The sequence below is a fragment of the Chrysemys picta genome, chromosome 6, assembly GCF_011386835.1.
Source record: "Chrysemys picta bellii isolate R12L10 chromosome 6, ASM1138683v2, whole genome shotgun sequence".
Taxonomy (NCBI): Eukaryota; Metazoa; Chordata; order Testudines; family Emydidae; genus Chrysemys; species Chrysemys picta.
Window position 1 is genome coordinate 56,533,286 of NC_088796.1, and position 22,528 is coordinate 56,555,813.

Below are 22,528 nucleotides of genomic sequence, written 5' to 3' on the forward strand. Positions count from 1 at the left end.
CTGCGGGTTGCGGCAGCGTAGCCGGGGGCGGGGCTGGCTGACACGTGTTCTCATCTTTTTTAAGTTCTCAGTTTTAAAACAGCCTCACAGTTTTGATTAAAAACGAAAAATGGAGTCTTGAGTCCAGTTTGATTTCTAGACAGAAGTATTTTTTTTCCAAGCTGGAGATCACAATTGGTCTGAGTCTTGCAATTTAAAAAATACCTTTTCTTAGTCCTTGACTTTTTTCCATCTTAATTTTGGCTTTATTTTTTGTGATACAACTAGAATCTAACAAAGGGTGTAATATTTTTAGTAACTCCAAATGGCTGGGTCAGGGAAAGGAAGAGGACGTGCTGCATTTACTTTCAACGTCGAGGCTATTGGCTTTGCCAAAGGTGAAACGCTACCTGAAGTAGCATTCAAGCCCCCTCCACTGTTTCCTGTAAGTACAGAAGCTTAATTTTAAGAGCTTGTTGCATGTCTGTGTAATGTACTTCATTTTCATATTCAGGTAGTGAGGTTAAATGTGTGGAAAAATCCTAAACACTATCAATCAGTTTTGAAAGTAGGCTCTAGGGTTACCATACGTCCTCTTTTTCCCGGACATGTCCAGCTTTTCGGCAGTCAAACCCCCATCCGGGGGGAATTGCCATAAGCCGAACATGTCCGGGAAAATGGCGGCTCTGCTCCTCCCCTGACTCTTCGGCTCTGTTTAAGAGCCGAGCTGCCCGAGCGCTATGGGCTTCAGGCAGCCCCCGTGCCTCCGGACCCTGCGCCGCCGGAGCCCGGGAGGGGAAGTGCCCGGCTGGGGGCGCAGGGTCCAGAGGCATAGGGGCTGCCCAAAGCCCGAGCGCTACCGGCTTCACGGTTTGCCGGGCAGCCTCCAGACCCTGCGCCCCTGGCTGGGCACTTCCCCTCCCGGGCTCCAGCTGCGCTGGGGAAGCGCCAGCCGGGGGCACAGGGTCTGGGGGCTGCCCGGCAAACCGTGAAGCCGGTAGCGCTGGGGCAGCCCTTTCCCCGTGGCTGGGAGTGGGAGGGAAGAGGGACGGAGTTAGGGCGGGGAAGGGGCGGAGTTGGGGCGGGGCTAGGGTGGGGAAATGGGCGGTGCCAGGGCCTGTGGAGGGTCCTCTTTTTTTATTTATTAGATATGGTAACCCTAATGTAACCATGTGCTCCCAGTGATAGAAACCTCAACAGAGGAGACTATGTAGGCAGGATTCAGGTGTTTTACACTGTTGTCTGATGATAGCATAAACAGTCTGAGTCTTGTCTATACTACAGCCTCACTGTTCCTGACTATACTACAGCTATTACCAGTGCAGCTGCACTGTGAGAGGAGTACAGATCCCATGTTCTCTAATGTAGACAAGGCCACAGTGGAAAGAGACTTTTTTATTCTTGACAACAGATTTGTTACATTGTATTAGTCTGTCCATGAGGTAACTAACATGATTTTATAAAACCAAAATAATCGGTCCACATTATTCAGATTAATCATGTTTAGCACAGATCCAACTGTATTTTGGGAAGAGGTATTGCTGAAGTTGTTCTCTGACTTAAGATAGCAGTACAGGGTTCAGAGTAGGTTAAATCAGCCTGAGGCACTGCATTTGGAAGGATGGTGTGGGGTGGGATGGATGATGATTTGCACCTTGCTTCACTAATCTAAAGTCAGTTGAATTAGATTTTTATGTTTTTTAATAGTTAAGAAAATGCTTTAGATACTTGTTTTCTTCCTTTCCTAATAGAGATTAAGTTCTGAACATATTGTCAGAATGCAATACAACATATTTGCAAACTAGCATAATACATAATTGCACTCCTCCAAAAGTAGCAGCATTTTTTCTGCGGCTTTTTGTGTTGTTGTATGTAACGGATATTAGCATAATAATGCACCTTAATAATTTACACAGCCAACGGATTTTAAGCCAGTGCCTCTGAAAATGGGAGAGGAAGAGGATTATATGTTGGCCTTAAAGCAAGAATTTAGAGCAAGTATGAAAAAAATGCCTTATTTTATGCGAAAAGAAGATGAAAATCAAGGTTTGTTCTGCATAAATGTAATTTTTAGAACAGCAAAATGTATTTGTGTATGAAAAATGTAATAATTAGCACTTTATATGTTCAAGCTGTAGTACTGACACTGAATAGTGAAAGGGACAATGTCAACTTGAAAATTACATTTTGCAATGAAACTTTTGCACCTAGGAGAGGTACAAACAATGCCTACATTTGCTGTAACTAAAAAGTAGTGTACGTGTTTGGGAGAAGTCTGTTCTTTTCAATTTGTTTTGTTTGTGTATTTCACAATACTGTTTAGTCAGTCAATTTCTTCCTTGCTGAAAATGCCCTTATAATCATTAACAGTGGAGCACAGAATCCTCTATATAAATATATTTTTAAAAGCCCAGGTTCTAATAAGGACCCTTTAAACTGTAGCCAGATTATTTAAAAATATTATATACAAATTAAAAATAATCAGTTAAAGGTTACTCTATCACAGCCCAAATTAGTCAGTGCTCCTTTATAATCTTCACAACATCCCTGAAAGATAGGTAGGTATGATAAGTAGTATTACAGATGGGAAAGCTGAGAAGGAGAGAGGTGAAGAGATTTACCAATGCTTGAATCAGTGGTGGAGGTGGAATTAGAAATCAGGAATTCCTGACTGCCAGCCCTATGCTTGTTTCAGCTAGACCATAGTATCTGTTCCCCTTTTTTTAAACCTTTATAAAACTGCAATTTAATTTTGAAAATATTTGTTGTCTTCCTCAGTGTTGGCTGACATATTGTATTTGACATCCAATACATATGTTTTATCTTTTCAGTAGTTTGTTGATTAGTGTTGTTTAAATCAAAGCTTCCAAGTCTTTGTTTGAAAATTGCATTGGGGAAAACAAAGGACCCAAGTACCTCCCAGCTTCACTGCAGGAGTATCAAAAATCTAGCAATCACAGAAGGCTCTCATTATTCAACCTTTTTTGTCAATTCCACCATCTTCCTATGAGCCTAGCCTGACTACCAGGTATGGTAAATGGTGTTGGCTGGGGACTTTAAGGAACACAGAAATTACCCACTCAATCAGACCGAAGGTCCATTTAGTTTAGTATCCTGTGTCTGATGGAGGCCAGCACCAGATATTACAGACAAAGCTGTAAGAATCCTGCAATAGCAGATGATCTAATCTGTTTCTCCTTACAGAAGTTAGACCCATCAGCACACCTGACCCTGATTATCAAATACACAGTCATTAAGTAGTTAACTGGTGAAAGGAGTATTTTGTTCCTTTTTTGTTTTCTTGGATTAAAATGATCAAATGCTCTTATGAAATGCTTTAAGATGGCAAAAGAAAGATATGGGAGAGGATATTGCATCTTGGCAATATCACTCATGGATAATATTTTTAGTATGATTTTTTTATTTTTTGTAATGTTAATATACATTTGAGCCTGTGGGAGCTTAATTTTAATTCTTGTTTATTTGGGATATGGTGGGAAATGATGTGTGGGAACTGGGGTAACATCCATCACCTGAACTGAGAAGATCTCACTTAAACACAAGTGTATTCTCTTGCCTGCAACTTATCGTTACTATCAGTCATGCTGAAAAATATTGTCCATCCTGCTTTCTCCTGAATTTAGTACATGCATATTAAAATGAATGATAACTTTTGAAACATTTTAATTAGCCATAAGATGGGTGCTTTTACAAACTATGAAGGCCTGGTCTACAGCTAAAACTTAGGTCAACCTAACTAGGTCGCTCAGGGGTATGAAAAATGGTAGTTAAGCCAACACAAACCCCATTAACCTACCTACCGCCTCTTGCGGAGGTGGATTTACTACACTAATGGAAAAACCCTTCCATCACTGTAGTAAGTGTCTACACTACAGTGGCATAAGAGCAGCTGTGCTGCTGGGTTTGGATTTGCCCAGTAACTTTGGTTGGTTAAGATCAGTCATTGGTGCACACAGATTTTACTGCATATGTTAGCCAGGGTGGATAAAAATCAATGGTGTTTTTTTTTTTTACTCAAAAAAATCAGATTATTTAAATTTAAATCTGATTTTTTTGATAAAGTGCTTTTTGAGGGAAAAAAAACTATCTAAAAATAGTTTTAATTAAGATACATTATAGCTCAAAGATATCTCATCGTGGAATAGGGATTATACATTCTAATTCTGTAGTATGAGACAATATATTCACATAATGTTTAAGAAAAGTTTTCTAAATGAGTTCCAATAGTTCATGGATTAGGGACCCAATCTTATGGGGTTCCACAGGCTTCTGTATAGATTTAGGTTAATCTTTCTATCTACCCAATGGGACTCAGTGCTCAGTCTAGAAGATATCATCACAGCTGCTTAGTTTTGCAATTCTCAAACTGTGGATTTGTGTCTCCAGAGGTAACATGCTTGTTAACAGCAAAAATGTTTTAAAATAAATAAATACTATATAGAGGTGAGAAATAACAGATCTCAGCTCTGTTGTCCTTCTGCAAAATTGTGTACACAGAGTCAATCCTTTACCCCTCTCTAAAAGTGAAAAGTTTCAAAAAGTTCAATGAATATACAATTGTTGGGGGCGGAATAGATCTGGACAAGGAGAAAAAGTCTGGAGATAAATGTGAGAAGCAAGGGACATATGCTTGTGTTGTTCAAATATTATATGTTTGCTGTTGAAGAAAAAAATCCAGAATACTTAATGTTGTTTTAGTGAAATAAAACAATTTAAATGTCTGCCTGGTGATGTTCTCCTCCTAATACAGCATGGCAAGAAAATCCTCCAAATATTAACGATTAACTTGTTGAATTGGAGATAGTTCACCTCCCAATGACTTCATAAATATCTGCTTCTTTGATAAATGAAATAACCAAACAATAATTCATTTTCTGATATAGCTGTAAAACGAATTTGAAAAGTTTTCAAAATAAATCACTGTTTAAAAATGTAAAGTGTGTACCTCCTAAAAATGAAACCTATATCTATCTGAGTTGTGAAAAATATGTATTAAGGTTATAACAACCAACAAGAATGCACTTTTATGTAGAAAACCATGATTAAATCGAGTCTTCCTGACTAGTGATTTAAATCAAATCCACCCTGATGTTAGCAGTTGCAATAATGTTCTTCCATAATGAACTTCACCTTGAAATCAAAGCCACTGGTTTTTCCTCTCCTGACATTGACAGTTCATACAAAAACCACCCAACATCAATTACTTTAGGTACCCCTTGAGCCCCATCATTTTAAACAAGAGCTTTTGTTCCACTATATTTCTTAGCTCTTGTGCTTGCATTTGCCCTGGTAACAGACTGGAAGCCCAAATTATGGGGAGTCATATATGTACAGACACTCCCCGGGTTATGCAAGACCCGATTTATGCAAATTCGCACTTACAGAAAAAGTTATAAGCCAGAAATAGGATTTTCGAGTTGTGGAAATTTTTGCGTAACGTACGGGTATACGTTTCCGACTTACGCAAAATTCTAGTTACGCAAGGCTTTCCGGAACAGAACGATTGCATAAGTCGGGGGGCATCTGTAATTGATTTAGAGTTGCATGTACTGTTACCTTTCCACCTCCTACATCCTAATTTGTCTCATTATTTACTCTATGTCTTGTGTAAATCTTAGCCTCTAAGCTCTCTGGGGTGGTTTGTTAGTACAGTGCCTAGGATACAGGGGGCCTCATCCCTTTTGGGGATCATTAGGCATTACTGCAATAGAAATTAATAATTTTGTATTGAATGGGTATTTATTTTTTGTTTGGAGGCAGTATGGTTTATAGTACTAAAGAAGGACTAACAGTCAAGAATGCCGAAGTTCCAGTCCCAGGTTGTTTTTTACTGAGGGATGGCTTGTCTATCTGGGAAGGTTTTTCATTATAATCTAAGGTGTGGATTTAAAATGATATAACTCTTCATGTAGACACTCTTATTTCAATATGAGTGCGTTTTTTCAGTTAAGTTTATGTTGCTTGGGAAAGGGATTAAGCCATCCCGGAAAAAAGCCACATACCAGAATAAGACTTTGTCTGCACTAGGCAGGGTTCATAGTATAAATATACCAGCAAACCTTCTTAATGGAAGCATAATTTAGATATAGCTTATACCAATTCCCTGAATAAAATAAGCTATACTGGCAAAAGGATTTTTTTTGCTAGTATAACTGTGTTGACAGTAGAGCTTTTGCCAACGTAGCATACCTGTATACTAGATCAGTATGAATGGTAAAACTTTTCCATGCAGGCAAGGTCTAACTGACTAAATCCTCATCTACGCTGAGGCCTGGTCTATACAAGGAAATTAGGTAAGTATTCAGGGGTGTGAAAAATCCACACCCTTGAGTGATCCTGTTAAACCGACCTAACCCCCAGTGTAGATAGCGCTAGGTTGATGGGAGAATTCTCCCGCTGACTTAGCTACTGTCTCTCGGGAAGGTAGATTACGTATACCGATGGGAGAACCCTCCCATCGGTGTAGGTAGCATCTTCACTGATGCACTACCGTGGCGCAGTTGTGATGCTGAAAAGTGTAGACAAGTTTAAGTGTAGTCAAGTCTTTATGCATGTTAGTAGTCCCATTGATTTCAAGGGAACTGCTCGTAGTACAGTTAAACATGTTCATCATCTGCACAATGGAAAGTGCATCTGCATAAAAAGAAGGGGTGTGTGTGTGTGTATATTTGGGTCAAGAGAAGCATATAATACAGTGTTTGGATTGCCTTGGTTAATAGCATGTAAATGAAATAGAATTCAATAACTGCACGTTTTTCTTGTTCTCTAGGAATTGAAAAATATAGTAAAAAGTACCTGCAGATGAGAAAAGAATCCATGGAATGGACCCCAGGTAATAATGTAAATTACAACAGTGAAATTCTGCGTGGATCTTGAATAATCTGCGAGTTTTCTTAAATGCCTGGTGTGACCAGAGTCCCAGGGGAGCCAACTGAGGTCACTCAATTAAGGTGAACTGCAAAGAATGGGGCAGGCAATCCCCAAAGCTGATGGATATTCCAATACTTGGATTTATCAAGCCAGCACAAAACAGCTTCTGTAATACCTCACTGGTTACCCAGAAGCCCCAACAACACAGTTCCCTTGAAGTAATCCAGCCTTAGGCCTCCACCCAGACACGCAAGTCAAATATGATGAGGATTACTGAAAATCTTATTCATCATAAAAAAGTTCTACCAATCCCAAAGGATCGGACACATTACCTCCCAAGTTAATGAATATTCCAGATCTTACCCAAATACACGCTTACAACAGTTCTTATTAACTAAACTACAATTTATTTTAAAAGAAAAGAGAGAGAGCATTGGTTAAGAGATCAGTATACATACAGACCACGAGTCAATCTTGAGATTCAGATTCATAGCAGAGATGGTGAGCTTTGTAGATGCAAAGAGTTCTTTCAGAAATAGTTCATAGTCCAATGTTTATATTCAGGGTGGTCCAGTTAGGACTGGGATCTCAGTTCTTATGGCTCAGGCTTCCCCTGCATGAAGCCTCAAGCAGATCTGAGATAAAAAGGATTGGGACCCAAACATCTTTATACAGTTTCAGGCTTTCTTGTGACAGCTTGTAGTCCTTTGGTGAACAATAGGAACTCACGTGGACTATGAAGTGGACCCATTTCCTAAGCATCACTGGTAATTATTACAGATTAACATAAGGCAATTGCCTGTTTTTTCCACCATTCACAGATGATTTGCTATATGTTTCAAAGAGAAATGAATACAGTGATATCCTATGTTTACAGTTCATTTAAATGTTAAGATGTTCTTTTGATCTCTGAATTAACAGATTACAGCATAGACAGGGACTGTTTGATTACATTGTTGATCTCTCTACCAATATATATGTAAAAACACAAACATTATCTACCTATATGTTTTTACGGGTTGAATTTGAGTCATTTATCCTGCAGGATGCTTAACGCTTTCTGGTCATGCATCACACCCCCAATGCAAGATTGATGTGGAAGGGAGCTAATTAGAACTCCTGGATACACCTCAAGGATCTCCCAACCTTGACAAGGCATCAGCCACAAGATTCTCTTTCCTTTTATATGAATTATGTCCATATCAAACTCTTGCAAGGCCAAACTCCAATGGAGTAACCTAGAATTGGTTCCTGTTGCTTTGTGTAACCACACCAAGGGAAAATGATCACTGAACATGGTAAACTTCTTGTTATACAAAGAGGGTCTGAGTTGCCTTACTGCCCACACAGTTGCATAGCATAGCATAGTGTTGTTCAGTGGGTGTAAGTTTTTTGCTTAGATATGCAATGGGGTGCCTTTTACCCCCTTCCCTGTCCTGCATCAACACAGCTCCCAACCCCCTCTGTAAGCACAATTCTTCAAAGGTTTTTCTGTCAAGATCTTCATATGGTCCTGGCTCACTCATTGTAACTGATTTTTAACCCTTAAACTCTCCAATATCAAAATTACTTTTTGATCCAAAAACCCAATTAAGGTGTGGTAATGTGTATCCAAGCCAGACTAGGCTCCCCTGGGACTCCAGTCACAGTGGCAAACTTAGGTCATTCTATTAGAGTGAACTGCAAAGAATGGTCATGTGTCACACCCAGTTTCTCCATTTTAAAACAATGCCAGTCAAATGACACTTGCAACCTTTCTAAATTGTGTATTCCTTATGGAGGCATAGACATATGTTTTACCACTGCAAACTTGACAAACCTGTGTTTGAGCTGCCTGAAAAAATAAATCTGATTTTTTCACCCTTCATTTGCAACTCAGTGTCTCAGACTTGCATCACATTTTCCTCAAAATATTCAAGCTTGAGCTGAGGATTAACATGAGAAATTTAATCAATGAAAATTTGTGGTATCAGTGACCTGAAGATTTAGGGTTTGGAATGGAAAGGTCAGCTCAGCTTTATCTATATAGCTTCACTACTGCTAATTATTACATGTAAATTAAAGGTTATTAGATTCACTTATGTCTGAACTTCAGTTGCTTCTTCGGGGAAGAAACTCTTTTTTGTTATATGGGTCTGATTCTGTAAATCTTTACAATACAAAACTTCAAGTACACAGGTAGTGTGTTGACTTCAGTGGGACTAGTTGCATACCAAAAATTTGAGCCTGTTTGCAGTATCAGAGTCTATATTTATACTGCACTAAGCACAATAGGACCCCACCCCTCCTTGGGTCCTTTGGGCACTAATGTAATACAAATAAATAATAGTTCCTATATATTAAAATTATTTCTTATGCAGATTGGAGAAGGCTCCCAAGAGAGATGAAGCCAAGGAAAAAGACCAAAAAAGGTAGCTGATGAAGTTTTAAGGAGCATTCACAGTACCTAGCAATTAGGTGTGAGAGAGACTATTGTTAGAGCTGGTTGAAAATAAATCAGTGGTAATAATTTCTGAAACAATTTGACTAGGTTTTTTTGTTTTTGTTTTTTTTGTTTTTGGGGGGTTTTTTTGGTAATTTTTTTAAACATTATTTGACTGGTCTATTTATTGTTTTATAGGATGCTTTCAGAACTACCAAAAATTAAATTTTGATATTTTAAGAAAATAATAGTGAACTTATTGGAGCTGGTGTATCTGTATTTCCTGCTTTTCATACCAATATGTCTTTGAATGCTGATGGGGTAGCACTGAGTGATTTAAAAAATACTTGTATTCTTTTGCTGTTGCTTTCAGAAGTTTGCAAACATCTTTAACCACTGTTTTCCCATATTCCATGATTTTTTTTCCTGGTTGTGATTTGGTTGGCTCTTCTGTTTATTTTAGTTTTTGTATGTGATTTAATGTAACTTCTGGTTTTCCCCATTTTTCCTTTTTTGTTTATTTTCAGCTCTCTTTGACAGAATTGTGAATCAGATCCTTCAACAGCAGTTAGAGGGTATTGGTTGCTCTTAAAGAGAAAGGAGTTTAATTTTCACTATAAAATGTATTTATTTTTCAGTGTTCCCCAGTAAGCATGACCATTATTCTGTTTTTCTCTAGAGAACTATTGTTTTGTTGACATAAAGCAACCCTTTGACTGGTACCTAGATGTCTGTTATGTATAATTATTTACTTTCATTACCTCTTGTCCAAGTCTTTAGTGTGTCATCTTTCAGTTCAAGGATAAAATAGAACACAGAAGCGTGAATGTGCAGTAGCCATGGAGACTGGTTCATTTGGAAGCTTTGTTCCTTTTAAGAGCCTCATTGAGAAGCACGGTACTAAAAGTAGAGTGCAAGCATTCTACTGGAAATTAAATTCTTATTGTCAAGATTGTCAAAGAAGAATAACCAGTATATAGCTGTTGTTCAACTTTGAGCCAGTAATTAGCTCTCCCATATCCTAAGAAAATCAGCTGCTGATTTGTTCCTTTGCTGGAGTGACATTAAATGATGACATAAACATAGACTCAAAGTCACTGCCTATTAAGACATATTTTTATTCATTTGATCTCACACCAAAAGTGACCATTTTTCTCTTTAATAGCAGCAACAAAAATCAGTTGAACAGTTTAACTTCTGTGAGCATAAAAAAGATACAGATTCCTTTAAAAAAAAAAAAAAGTTTAAACCGCACCCAAGTTAATATAGAATCCTTTCAGAAAACATACACTGCGAAGGTTTGTAGAAAGGTGGCCACTAACACATTAGTACGTTACATTATCTTGGCATATTCGAGAACAATATAATCTAGATCAGTGGTTCTCAAACTTTAGCAGGACCCCCATTTTGATTTAAATTTTTTCGCAGACCGACAAGTTGGCTTCTAATTTTCCCTGGGGATGCTCAGCCCCTGCTCTGCACCAGGCCCTGCCCCCGCTCCACCGCTTTCCCAAGGCCCCACCCCTACCCGTCCTCTTCCACGCCTCTTTTCGCCCCTCCCCCGAGCACGCCCTGTCCCCGCTCCCCCTCCCAGCTCCTTCTGCATGCCGCTGAACAGCTGTTCCGTGGTGTGCAAGAGGCACTAGGAGGGAGAGGAAGGAGTTGATCAGTGAGGGTGAAGGCCCCAGACGTGACTCACAGACCCCTGTTTGAGAACCACTGACTAGATAACACATTATAATCAAGTCAAATGTGTATGTTTTTAGAGGAGGGTGGTAGTTTTGGGTTGTTTGTTTTTCCCCTCTTAGTGCAAGTCAGTTTTTCTATCTTGGAATCCAACCCAACTTGCTTCGCCCATTCTAACTATATATGTTGCTGGGAGTGATTTTACTTCTGGATAATGACATTGCCATGATTAAAGGGCTAGTTGCACCTCTGTTCCTTTTCTAGTCTCTGAGAGCACCCTGTCATGTTTTAGGCTTCAGGCTTTTATCTCCCAGGGGTGGAATTCTGCAGTTCTGCCCCTCTGAGACCCTGCCCTTTGCTACAGCATGATGTGTTTCAACCATGCGTACCCAGCAGGTGCAACTGTGTTTGGCATCTTTGGTTCTGCCCTTAGAGAAACTGACCAGGTGTATGTAGTGACCGGTCACCTTAGAACCAACGTATTATTTATTTTAACAGAAAGAACAAAGCATTTAGAGAAAAAGGATTGTAAGATAATAGTTTTACATGCCAAAAACCCTGTCATCCTGTGATGGTGACCTAGGCAGGCCTAACTGCTTCAGGCCCCCCAACGAGTGTCTATGTGTCCACCAGGTTCTCCTGAACAAATCTTCTCCCCATTCTCTCCCTCCTTCCTCCCCCCAAAAAACCAACAACCGTCTCCTGAGAGTTTCTTTTTAAACTGCTATAGTCCTTTAGATCTTTTGGCTTCCCAGGCCTTTTCGTTAGTGACATTGTTTTTTAACAGCCCTCAAATGTTTTTGGAGAAGTAGCTTATCTTAAGCCCTTCCTTATAGCCCTCTATAAAACTAAACCAGTATATTCAGAAACAAGCATCCTCATAATCATGTAAACATACAGTTCATAAATTATTACATAGCAGCTCCACTTGCATCAAAGATGTACTGTGCTGGATTGTTAGAGATATGCTAAAAATAATATTTCCTTGTTGCCACAGCATCCCTATCTAGATAAAATATTCAAGTGAACATCAACACTGTCAACAACAAATGCTTCCTACATAACAGAATCTATATCTTTCTGTCAATCTTTAGTCTTTTCTCAAAAGCTAGTCCAGATAAAACAAGATCAGGTTGTGTTCCAGTGTACTTGAAAAACCACACAGCCTCCAACATTTTATATAAGTTTCCTATCCTCATCGTTCAATAAGTGAAGAGTAAGTCTTGTAATTCTAGGGAGGTTATGTTGCATTCTTCTTACAAGAAAAAGAGGCTGACTCCCTACTACAAGTGCAAATCTCCGCTCCTTTTCTACTATAGCTCTATGACTGCCATCTTTGTAATTTTGCAGTTTGGCTGTTGTAGGTTATCACGTAAAGAGGAATTAATGCTATATCCCCATTTGAGAAATCCTTGTCTAGTGGATAAAGCAGAGGACATGGGATCTAAAGATCTGTGTTCTATTCTTGGCTTTTCCATTGACATGCTAATTATTTTTGGATAGTCACATGGGACTTGACATTTTTGAAAATTGGGACCTAAAGTGCTCGGTGTCTACATTTTGTCATTCCAAAAATGGAACTGCCTCTTAGGATTCATTATTTTACAGTTATACTGTAGGCAAGACCCTTCCATAGCCTGGTTTAAAACAAAGTCCATGTATCTACGTAGAATTAAAAGCTCACTCCTTTGTGGGGTTTGGTTTTATTAACAAAGAATGAAATAAAGTAAAGGTCATCTCAAGCCTTTTCTACAGGTTTGGCCTAGGATTTATATGTCAAGATTGCTTAGCCCACACCCTAGGTTATTTCTCCCTAAAGAGAGACATCTACTTCACTTATATCCATGTAATAAGCAACCTGGAGTCAGCAGAAGCTACTTAGCCCTTTCTCAGCTGGATCAACAGCTGTTAAGATGGCAGGATGTTTGAAGGTGAGGACTACCAGTCTGCTACAAACACCTACTATGATCTTGAAGCTACGTATGCTGAACAAGAATTAAAATGATATTCGGGGGTTTCTAATATATTTAAGATGATGGAAAATGACAATAATACATATTTTCTTCTGTATGTTCTTAACCAGCTTTGAATATATGTTTGAAAATTATTTGACTGAAGCTTAATATCATAATTTGGACAAAGGCCTATTCAAAGTTGAGCTTCAGATCTGCCCTAATTATGGAAAAGTGCAATATTTACATAAATTGGGCTATTGCAATTCAGTGCAGGGTAAAGGATTTGCAACTGTAAAGCAAGGATATAGCACAGACATTACATTAATTTGCCATGAGAGATGTTAACAATGCTGTAATCTCTAACAGTCAGTAATGTGTATTATCTATGTAGGAATTAAGAAGGTACATTAGGTAACTTATTATTTTACTTCAGCAGGTGGAAAAACGAAAAAGGCAAAAGTTGCCACACCCAAAAGTAATGTGGATGTGTTGAAAAAAATTGAGGTAAGATCTACTTGATGCAAAAGATGCAGTTTCTCTGTATAGCCTCTGTTGTTCAATACAGGCTTACTCTCGAGGGAACTCTGCACCAAAAAATTAAAAATGCTGTGCACAATATTTTAAAATTCTGCATGTTTTATTTGTCAAAACACTCTGGTTTCAATTATTTAGGTAATTTATTTAAACTACACTACAGTGGATGGAGATTGGGAGTGGAGAGCATTGGAGGAAATCCCCAAGCCCCTTGCCTAATAGTAATGTAGTTAGGTTTGATCCTTTATTTCTATATATTAGTCAACAAATATATGCAGCCATATGCTCAGTGTTACATCATAGGCAAATGAAGCTGGGGAATCAAACTCACAATTTATATTGACTTCTGATCATCTCCAGAAAGGTCAGTAGTAAACAATTAATGGAGCAAATTTTGATAGGAAATTTTTTCAGTTCAAAATTTAGACCAGTTCTAATCACTGAAGTACCATACGCATTTATAAGCCATATTGTCCTTTACACCACTCTGGCAATGTAAAGGAGCCTTAAAACTTTTACACCTCTTTTATACTCCTGGGGGAATTCACAGGACAATGGCAACAATTCACTAAGCAGGCAGGCTGCTACATTCCGCTCTGCCTGAGTGGAAAGAGCCTGCCCCATGCCTACCTCCTCAGAAACACCCCATGCCAAGCATGCCGCAATAGCGAGCACGAGGGACAGTGTGCCACTCTCTCACACGCATTACTGGCCAGACCCTGCCCCCCTCACAGCGGTGATTTACGTCTCTACAGGCTGCTCCAGGTGCCTGAACTGACCTGCCCGCACTGCTGGGGAGAGGTGTGTGACTGCTCTTTTGGCTTCCCTTTGCTTCCTCATCAGAAGTCACTTTTCCCGCAGGGAAGCAAAGAAATCTGTGGGGGACATAAATTCTGTGCATGTGCAGTGACACAGAATTCCCCCCAGGAGTAAAGCTGCAGGAAGAGAATTCAATAGCTGTTACATCTCAATCATCCTACATTGGGTGGGACATCTCACACTTTAGCCATTTCTCTGGCCTTGCCTTGCTGACACATGACTGTATGGTGTCTGAAGAGATGGGAAGAGGATTGTCTTTGTCACCAAACTCTGTGGTGATTCCCCTCTATACACTGCTGCTTTTTCACCCTTTGAACAAGATGTCTGGCTGTTCATTCTCACTGGGAGGGGATGTGGCTTAATTGAACAAAAGGGTTCTCTGAAGAGATAACAAGAGAACTTGGTTGAAGTGCCTCCCCCAAAGGGAAGGAGAGGTCTATCTGTGCCCTCTCATCCTACCAATGTTGCAAACAAACCAATATGGTGAGTTGAGAAGAGAAGGAGTGTGGAGGGGACACAATAGCTGGGCAAATTGGGAGGAAATTTTGACCATAATTTTGGAAGTATGTGTTGCGCACAATGGTATTAAGAGGTTGAGAGGCAGAGTTGCCATATGTGTCTTTGTCTGATTTAGTACATAAGCACATTGGAGCAGATGTTATGTGGTGTTTTGTCTTATAAAGCACCATGTGTGCTTGCACAAATAATTACCACTTTACCCTATGATAATGGGGAAGGGAACTCAGCACTGGAGTACTGCACCAAATGTGCTAAAAACATAATGGCTAGTATTTGGTCTAATAAGCTCTAGGAAAATCCTGGCACTTAGTTAAGCAACACGATTGCCTGTTATTTCTACACCATTGTTTGGTTAGTTGCCTTATTATTAGTTACAACAAAACTAAACTCTGCATTTTGATAGCATGGAGGATATGTTGTTGCTAGATTCCTTAACATGTTCTAACTTGTGACAGGAGTTGGAAAAGAAAGGTGATGAAGAAAAATCTGATGAGGAAAAGGAGAAAGAAAAAGACAAAGAGGGTGAAGAAGAAGAAGAAGAAGAAGCAGCAGCAAATGAACAAGAAGAATATGATGAAGAGGAACATGAAGAGGTACAGCTTCCTTTTCCAGCTCTAACAAAACAGACCCTATTTGTTAGAGGTAAATATGATGATAGGAATGATGACTGAAACCAAGTGTACCAACAAAGTTGTTAGCTGTTCTGCATTAGAGGAAAAGTTGGTATGAGAGAGACACTATTATGTGGACAAGCTGCACATTATGCTGCTCAGTGCTGTGATTGATTTTAATAGGTTCTGTTAAATATGTTAGTATCACCAAAATATTGCAAAATCTTGTTTCAGCAGTTAGGAGTGAGTCCTGTCACTAACAGTGGATGTCATTATTTATCTGTATCACTGATAAAGTGCCGCAAGTTTATAGTGATACTTTTACAAAGACCTAAGACAGTTTTTCGTAACATGCTTTCAAACTATATGTCTTAGTTCCCCAATGTTATGGTGGCTGTTGGCATCTGAAAACAACAGAAGATTTTTTTTTTTTAAATAATAAAACAACCTCCAGATTGTATCTCAGGCTGCATTGGAGTGTGACCCAAATGGCTCATTGCCTTAGGTAACTGTAGCGCCTCCAGGAAAGAAAGTGCTAGAGGCACCATGGGTGTGTCCATATATAGACAAACTTTAAACATCCCAAAATGTAAGTCTTTTCCTCTCTCATCAAACTAGGAAAGGAGGATGTAGCCCTGCATATTCTTCTTTCAAAATCATACTGTATTCTCCTGATTAGCATTATGAGGCAATATGCCTCGTTTAATAATGGTGCATTTAATTGTCTCATCTACATCAGTAGTAACTTAAAGTATTTTGATCTATAATGTATTTTCATTTAGGAAAACGACTACATTGCTTCATATTTTGAAGATGGTGATGACTTTGGTGCTGGCAGTGACGACAATATGGATGAAGCAACCTATTAGTTATTTGTATTAGATTGTGTTGTACCCTGGCCTTCTAATACATCCACTAAACCATTTGGACCTAGTTGTAGGTGGGCTGAGCACCTGCAACTCTTGATGCGGCTACTTGGAGTTGGAGCGCTGAGTTCACCCTCAGATGAAAGGGCATTTTTTTTCTGATTTATTTGATGGGGTTGAAAAATGGGAGACCTCGCTGCCATATTCTGTTCTTCCCAAATGCTTTGGAGACAGATATTTATCACTGCAAGGTTCTCTAGAACTCCCCGATACAGAGTACTATATATGCCTTTGTATTGCCTCTGCTGCACTGGAAAAGAATATGCATTTTGACTGAATTGTGCCTAAGCATTTGCACTTCTCCATTCTATGCATGAGTGGAATCAAATCCTGTTCCAGATTTGAAGTCATACTTCAGAGGATACTGAAGTCAGTAGCAAAACTTGTATTGACTTAAGTGAACCAGGATTTGGTCCTTTCTGAACACAAGCTGTTCCTACTTAGCTGCTGACTTTCTAAAGGAATTTATTATAATTTCTGTAATCAGGGTATTGAAATATAACTGAACAGTGAGCACTTTCATGAACAAAGTAGCCTCAAAGTACTTTGTTACTGTGGACTAACAAGGTAAGGAGATAATTTTGAAAGGCTCTTGCGTTCTAATCAACAGACTTTCATAATTCAGCACTTTGACCAATAGGGAGCATCTTTCAAATCAGGGCTTGCTGGGTGTAAGGAGACTTAATAAATTAGATTAGATTATGTTTTATGAATTACTTTTTGCTGGAAGTGAGGTCTAGGGCTAATTAGTAGTTTCATTTAGAGAGGGTTTGTCGCTGAGGTTTGAGCAAGGGTGTGGGAAACCAGGAAATCCTGATATCTAGGTTTGGCTCATCTCTGTGGCCTTGGACAAGTCCCTTAACATCTCTGCATCAGTTTCCCCAGCTGTTAAATGGGGGGGAAATACTACTTCCTACCTCATAGTACTGTTGAGAGTCGATGTTTGTTAAAATACTAGCTATGTAAATGTGAAATATTGTTTTTATTTAATTTACTTCCCAACACAGCCAAAAAATCAGACAGTAAAAGAAAGGTACATATAATAGAAGAGTAATATGCTATGGTAAACTGTAAAGGTGGTGAAAACAATGAATTTTATAAATATTCTATATTTGAGGATGAATATGTTGCGACTCTAATCTTTCCATTACAGTAATCCTAGGAGTTATTTGTAACAATAGTTGGTAGGTACAACATTTTCAAATGTATCACTAATATTTTTGTGTTCCTAAGCAACTTAAAATTAGTCTCATTTTTTAAAAACTGTTTTGTTTTGCTTAAATTCACTCAAAATGAATAGAAAGCACTGGATCCTAAAATCTCAGCATCAGCTGAAACTGTCACTGTTTCACTTATGGCCTTTGATGCCTTTTTGAAGTAGCCACAGGAGCTGTCTTCATAAAAGGAGAAGCATGTGGTTTTATAGAATAGGCTTTAAATTTCCTTTCTGCCAATCTTCAAGGAAACGTAAAGCTTATTCTTATTGTTTTTTGTTTCCTTCATGCTGCTGTTTTTCTCTGTATTATTCCCAGCTGGACTCACAACTACTCTCAAAGACAGAGATGCTGAGGATAAATCTAAAGCAAAATCAACAGAAACCATTTTAGCTGACTTGAGGATTAGGGGGGGGCTTCAGATTTTTTAATTTAATTTAAAATTTAATAAAAATGAATGAAAAGTTGAAAATAAACTTTTTCCTCTAGAATTATTAATCTGGGAAATGTCACTAAAAGGCTCTACCCTATGCTTTTGTTGTCCCTCTGCACAAATTGGAACCTGTGTTAGTTGATCATATTGGTCCTCTTTCTTTTCGCTCTTTAGCTGTTGAGAACTAAAATGTGTTCTTATCCAGTGAGAAACTGGTTATTAGTTTAAAAAAAAAATCTTGTAAAAAGTTTGTTTCTTGATGCTTGGGGCACACATTTGCCAAACAATACTTTACCTCAGTGCTAACTCTGTAACAATAGAGAGATAAAATCCAGAAAAGCTATTTATCTATACTAATGGTTGTGTAATTTAGGGCATGGCTGTATTTTTCCCGTGTTAATTAAAATGCTCTGATTAACAAAATGTGAAACAATTCCAAAGGATGAGGCAACTAAATCCAATGCAGAGCACACCTCAAATGTATATTTTAACTTGATTATTTTTAAATGTTAAATTGCTATGTAGGAAGATATAGCAAAACAATGTATAACAACTTATTTCTGTATTATTAAATACTATGCTGTATTGCAACAGAAATTTACTCTGGTCATTAATTGGGACTTTATGTTGAAGTTAATTTTCTTATAACTAATAATGAAGAGTTGAGGACTAAAGTTGTGGGTTTTAAAAAATGTTATAGTATGGTCTGCATTTATGCAAATAGGCTGCCTCTATATGGCCATGGTCTGTCCAGTTATTTCTCTACCCATCCTTGCATGTGGGCTCCTGCACCAACTCAGGAAGAGAGAAGCTGAGCAGATGCCATAATAAAGTCACCATCTTTGGAACACTCCAGAAGTTCTGCAGCTGATCCTAATAAACTAGAGAAATACAACTTAGATGGAGCTACTATAATGTGGGTGCATATCTAGGTGAAAAACTGTTCCCAGAGAATAATTATCAGTGGTTCACAATCAAGCTGGAAGGGCATATTGAGTAGGGTCCCACAGGGAACACTTCTGGGTTTGGTTCTGTTCAAGATCTTCATCAGTGATTTAGATAATGGCATAGAGAGTACACTTAAAGTTTGCAGATACCACTAAGCTGGGAGGGGTTGCAAGTGCTTTGGAGGATAGGATTAAAATTCAAAATGATCTTGAGAAATGGTCTGAAGTAGAGAGGATGAAATTCAATAAAGACAAATGCAAAATACTCTTCTTACAAAGGAACAATCAGTTATACACATACAAAATGGGAAATGACTGCCTGGGAAGTAGTACTGCACAAAAGGATCTCGCGGTCAGAGTGGATCACAACCTGACTATGGGTGAATAGTGTAACACAGTAGTGTGACCAGAGAGCAAGTCTGAAAAATCGGGACAGGGGGTGGGGGGTAATAGCCCATACTAAAAAAAGCCCCTATAAAATTGGGACATCTGGTCACCCTAAACACAGTTGTAAAAAAAGCAAACATCATTCTGGAATGTATTAGCAGGAGTGTTGTAAGCAAGACACGAGAAGTAATTCTTCCGCTCTACTCCGCTGATTAGGCCTCAACTGGAGTAGTGTGTCCAGTTCTAGGTGCCACATTTCAGGAAAGATGTGAACAAACTGGAGAAAGTCCAGAGAAGAGAAACAAAAATGACCTATGAGGGAAGACTGAAAAAATTGGGTTTGTTTAGTCTGGAGAAGCAGAGATGTAAGTTTTCAAATACATAAAAGGTTGTTACAAAGAGAAAGGAGAAAAATTGTTCCTGTTAACCTCCTGAGGATAGGACAAGAAGCAATTGGCTTAAATTGCAGCAAAGGTGGTTTAGGTTGGACATTAGGAAAAGCTTCCTGTCAGGGTGGGTAAGCACTGGAATAAATTGCCAAGGGAGGTTGTGGAATCTCTATCATTGGAGTTTTTTTTAAGAGCAGGTTAGACAAACACCTGTCAGGGATGGTCTAGAGCAGTGATTCTTAACCTTTACTGCAGCCTGCACCCCTTTTGGTTCTCAAAATATGTTCTCGCACCCCTTATCAAAAATTGTTGAAGTAGGTCAGTTCTTTAAACCTAGATGTATCATAACTATATATAAATATATATATATATATGCCACATCATCAGCGGCGCATGAGTCAAGAAATACCCCGCAACGTGGCGGTACACTGTATTTTGTAGCGAGATAATTTCACAATTAGCTTAAAAACTTGAAAATAAATGTTTTGTTTGTATTACAGTAATCGTTAAAAATGTTAATATATAGGGTTTGATTAAACAAAGTAGTTATACTTGCGTGCCTGTGCTTAATATGTGTTTTCTAAAAAAATCTGGCATGTCTCACCCCCCCAGAAAGGGCATCTTGCACCCCAGGTTAAGAACCACTGGTCTAGATAATACTTAGTCCTGCCATGAGTGCAGGGGACTGGACTAGATGACCTCTCAAGATCCCTTCCAGTCCTATGATTCTAGTAAGGTAGATTTATGGAACCATTATGCCAGCAACTACTTCCTTAGGTGAAATGTGGAAAAAGTAAGGCAGGATTTTATCAAATGCAGTCAAAGATCACAGAATAAGGAAATAGTGAGATACAATGCAATCAGAAGAAAGAGTATACAAATATAATGGGAGAGACAAACCCCAAGAAACCACCTTATTTCATTGTCCAACAGAAGGCAGTAAGATTTAACATGTTCAGAAATGACTTTCCACCAAAAAAATTATGGTTATTCAAGAGAAAGAGCAGGGAATGGCTTCAAGATGCAGTAGCTGAGCTTCTTCAACTCTCTTCTGATGTTTGGGACATCAATTCATACTTGTCCAGATAATCCTTTCTGCAGGTAGGTTCCCCCATCTCCATGAACAATTAAGACCAGAAGGGACCGTTATGATTTAGTCTGAGCTCCTCCATAGGCCATGGAATCTAATCCACTAATTACCAGATCAAGCTCATAAGTTTTGTTTGAGCTGTCACGTATCTTCTAAAAAGACATTGTCTTGGTTTATAGACTTTAGCTGAACCCAGCTCAGGGTAAGTTGTCTTGTTCTTGGAGTTTTCGGTACCAGCAGCAGAGTAGGAGGGTATTTGAGGGCTTGAGTGTACAGGAATGGGGTCATCAGTAGAGGTCACTGATGTACTCTACAGCACCATTGTCTCCTGCACAGCACCATGAAGACTGAAGTTATTTCCTAACAATTCGACTCTGCCAGCAACCAGGAATCATACCAGTGTCAACCAACATGAAGACACATAGGAAATATAAACTGCATTTATAAAAGTGTGTTTTCAGAATGTGGAGAAAGATGAGGTGTAATGTTACAGGCAAATATCTCCCATACCACACACTGCTCAGGTCCCAGTGACTTGGAGAATTTGCTTATGTAGTTTACTGAAAACAATATGGTTGTGCTGATCAAGGATATTTTGTTAGCCAATTTAAGTATGAGGATACCCTTCCTGCCATTTTTTGTCTGTAGTCAAGCCTTGAACCCAAAGCTGCCTTTCAGTGATCAGTCTCAAGGCACCAATAACTTACTGGTAGCTTTTTGCCATCTGTGCATTGTACCACATGTACTCAGATGATCCTGGAGCCATTTATGGCTTTCCCTTTGGACAGTCCTCCTTCCATTCCATCCCTGTACAACTGGTGGGGAGGGGGGAAGATGTTGCATTCCCCTCCCCGCTCTACAGGTAGAGAAATGTGGCTATTAGGGCTATAATAGCTACCATGGCTGGTGGTGAATACAGATAACCATGCAGCAAACCACTTCAAGCATGATCATACCTTAGCATAGCCCTTTAAGAATAAAGCTTGGTAAAATTATATTGATTGTTCACTCCGTTGAACAGGATCTGATACAAGAATTGAACTTAGCAGCATGCCTGTGAATGTCTACCTCTTATAGGGAAAGATGAAGATGAGAGAGTTAAACTATACTGTTCAGGGTCTACATGAAACCTGGAACTACTTTTCAGATAGCATTCCAAATTGGCAGTATCCCTTTAACTATTTAGAATATGAATAATATTCCCCAATGTTAGCAGAGTGAACAAAACATTGTTTACTTGGGTTTAAGAAAACTTCTGACTCCGGATAACTATTTTACAAGGTAAAATAGGATTTCAGCTACAAATTCCTAGGACAGTGGCAGGTGAAAGTAGTATAATATACCACCAAAAAGGTAGTTTTGCCAGCCTGTGAAAATGTTGGCATCTGAAAATTAGCCTCACTAATAACTGGGGTTACTTTTCTTGGGCCTGTTTTTTAAAGCTGCCTCATGCACCTCATGGTTTTTAGGTAGGTCAAAGGCAGTCATTTATCTGAAATTGAGAGTCTACTCATACAATAGGGGGTGAATAACCATACTGTAATATAATCCATAATAGATGTGACTATTGTACTGAGCTCTACACAACATATAAACAGAGATATTCACCAACCTAGGAGTTTAGTTTGAGGTTGTACATAGGCTAATCAATATCAGCTTGAGAGACAAGTGTGCAACTTCCTCAGGAAAGCAGATGCAGGGACAAGAACATGCTCTCAAGTTCACA

At 38.9% G+C, this 22,528-nt stretch overlaps 1 protein-coding gene across 2 annotated transcripts; it reads left to right on the top strand.

Annotated features, from left to right (window-relative positions):
* Positions 1–14: 14 nt before the first annotated feature.
* On the top strand, positions 15–18,580 carry POLR3G (RNA polymerase III subunit G). Of its 2 annotated transcripts, none has more exons than XM_065599185.1 (7): positions 15–424; positions 1,896–2,025; positions 6,770–6,832; positions 9,231–9,281; positions 13,367–13,437; positions 15,261–15,447; positions 16,199–18,580. In XM_065599185.1, exons 1-7 carry the CDS (start codon positions 305–307, stop codon positions 16,225–16,227), a joined length of 651 nt encoding a protein of 216 aa, XP_065455257.1. In that variant the 5' UTR covers positions 15–304; the 3' UTR covers positions 16,228–18,580. The 2 variants fall into 2 exon arrangements, with proteins under 2 accessions (XP_065455257.1, XP_005288192.2); XM_005288135.4 differs by having other exon boundaries at positions 15,261–15,398.
* Positions 18,581–22,528: the final 3,948 nt, after the last annotated feature.

Coding starts and splice junctions, on each gene's coding strand:
- POLR3G (XM_005288135.4), top strand. CDS start 305: ATGGCTGGGTCAGGGAAAGGAAGAGGACGTGCTGCATTTACTTTCAAC. Junction 425..1,895: donor AGCCCCCTCCACTGTTTCCT/GTAAGTACAGAA, acceptor TAATTTACACAG/CCAACGGATTTTAAGCCAGT. Junction 6,833..9,230: donor ATCCATGGAATGGACCCCAG/GTAATAATGTAA, acceptor TTTCTTATGCAG/ATTGGAGAAGGCTCCCAAGA.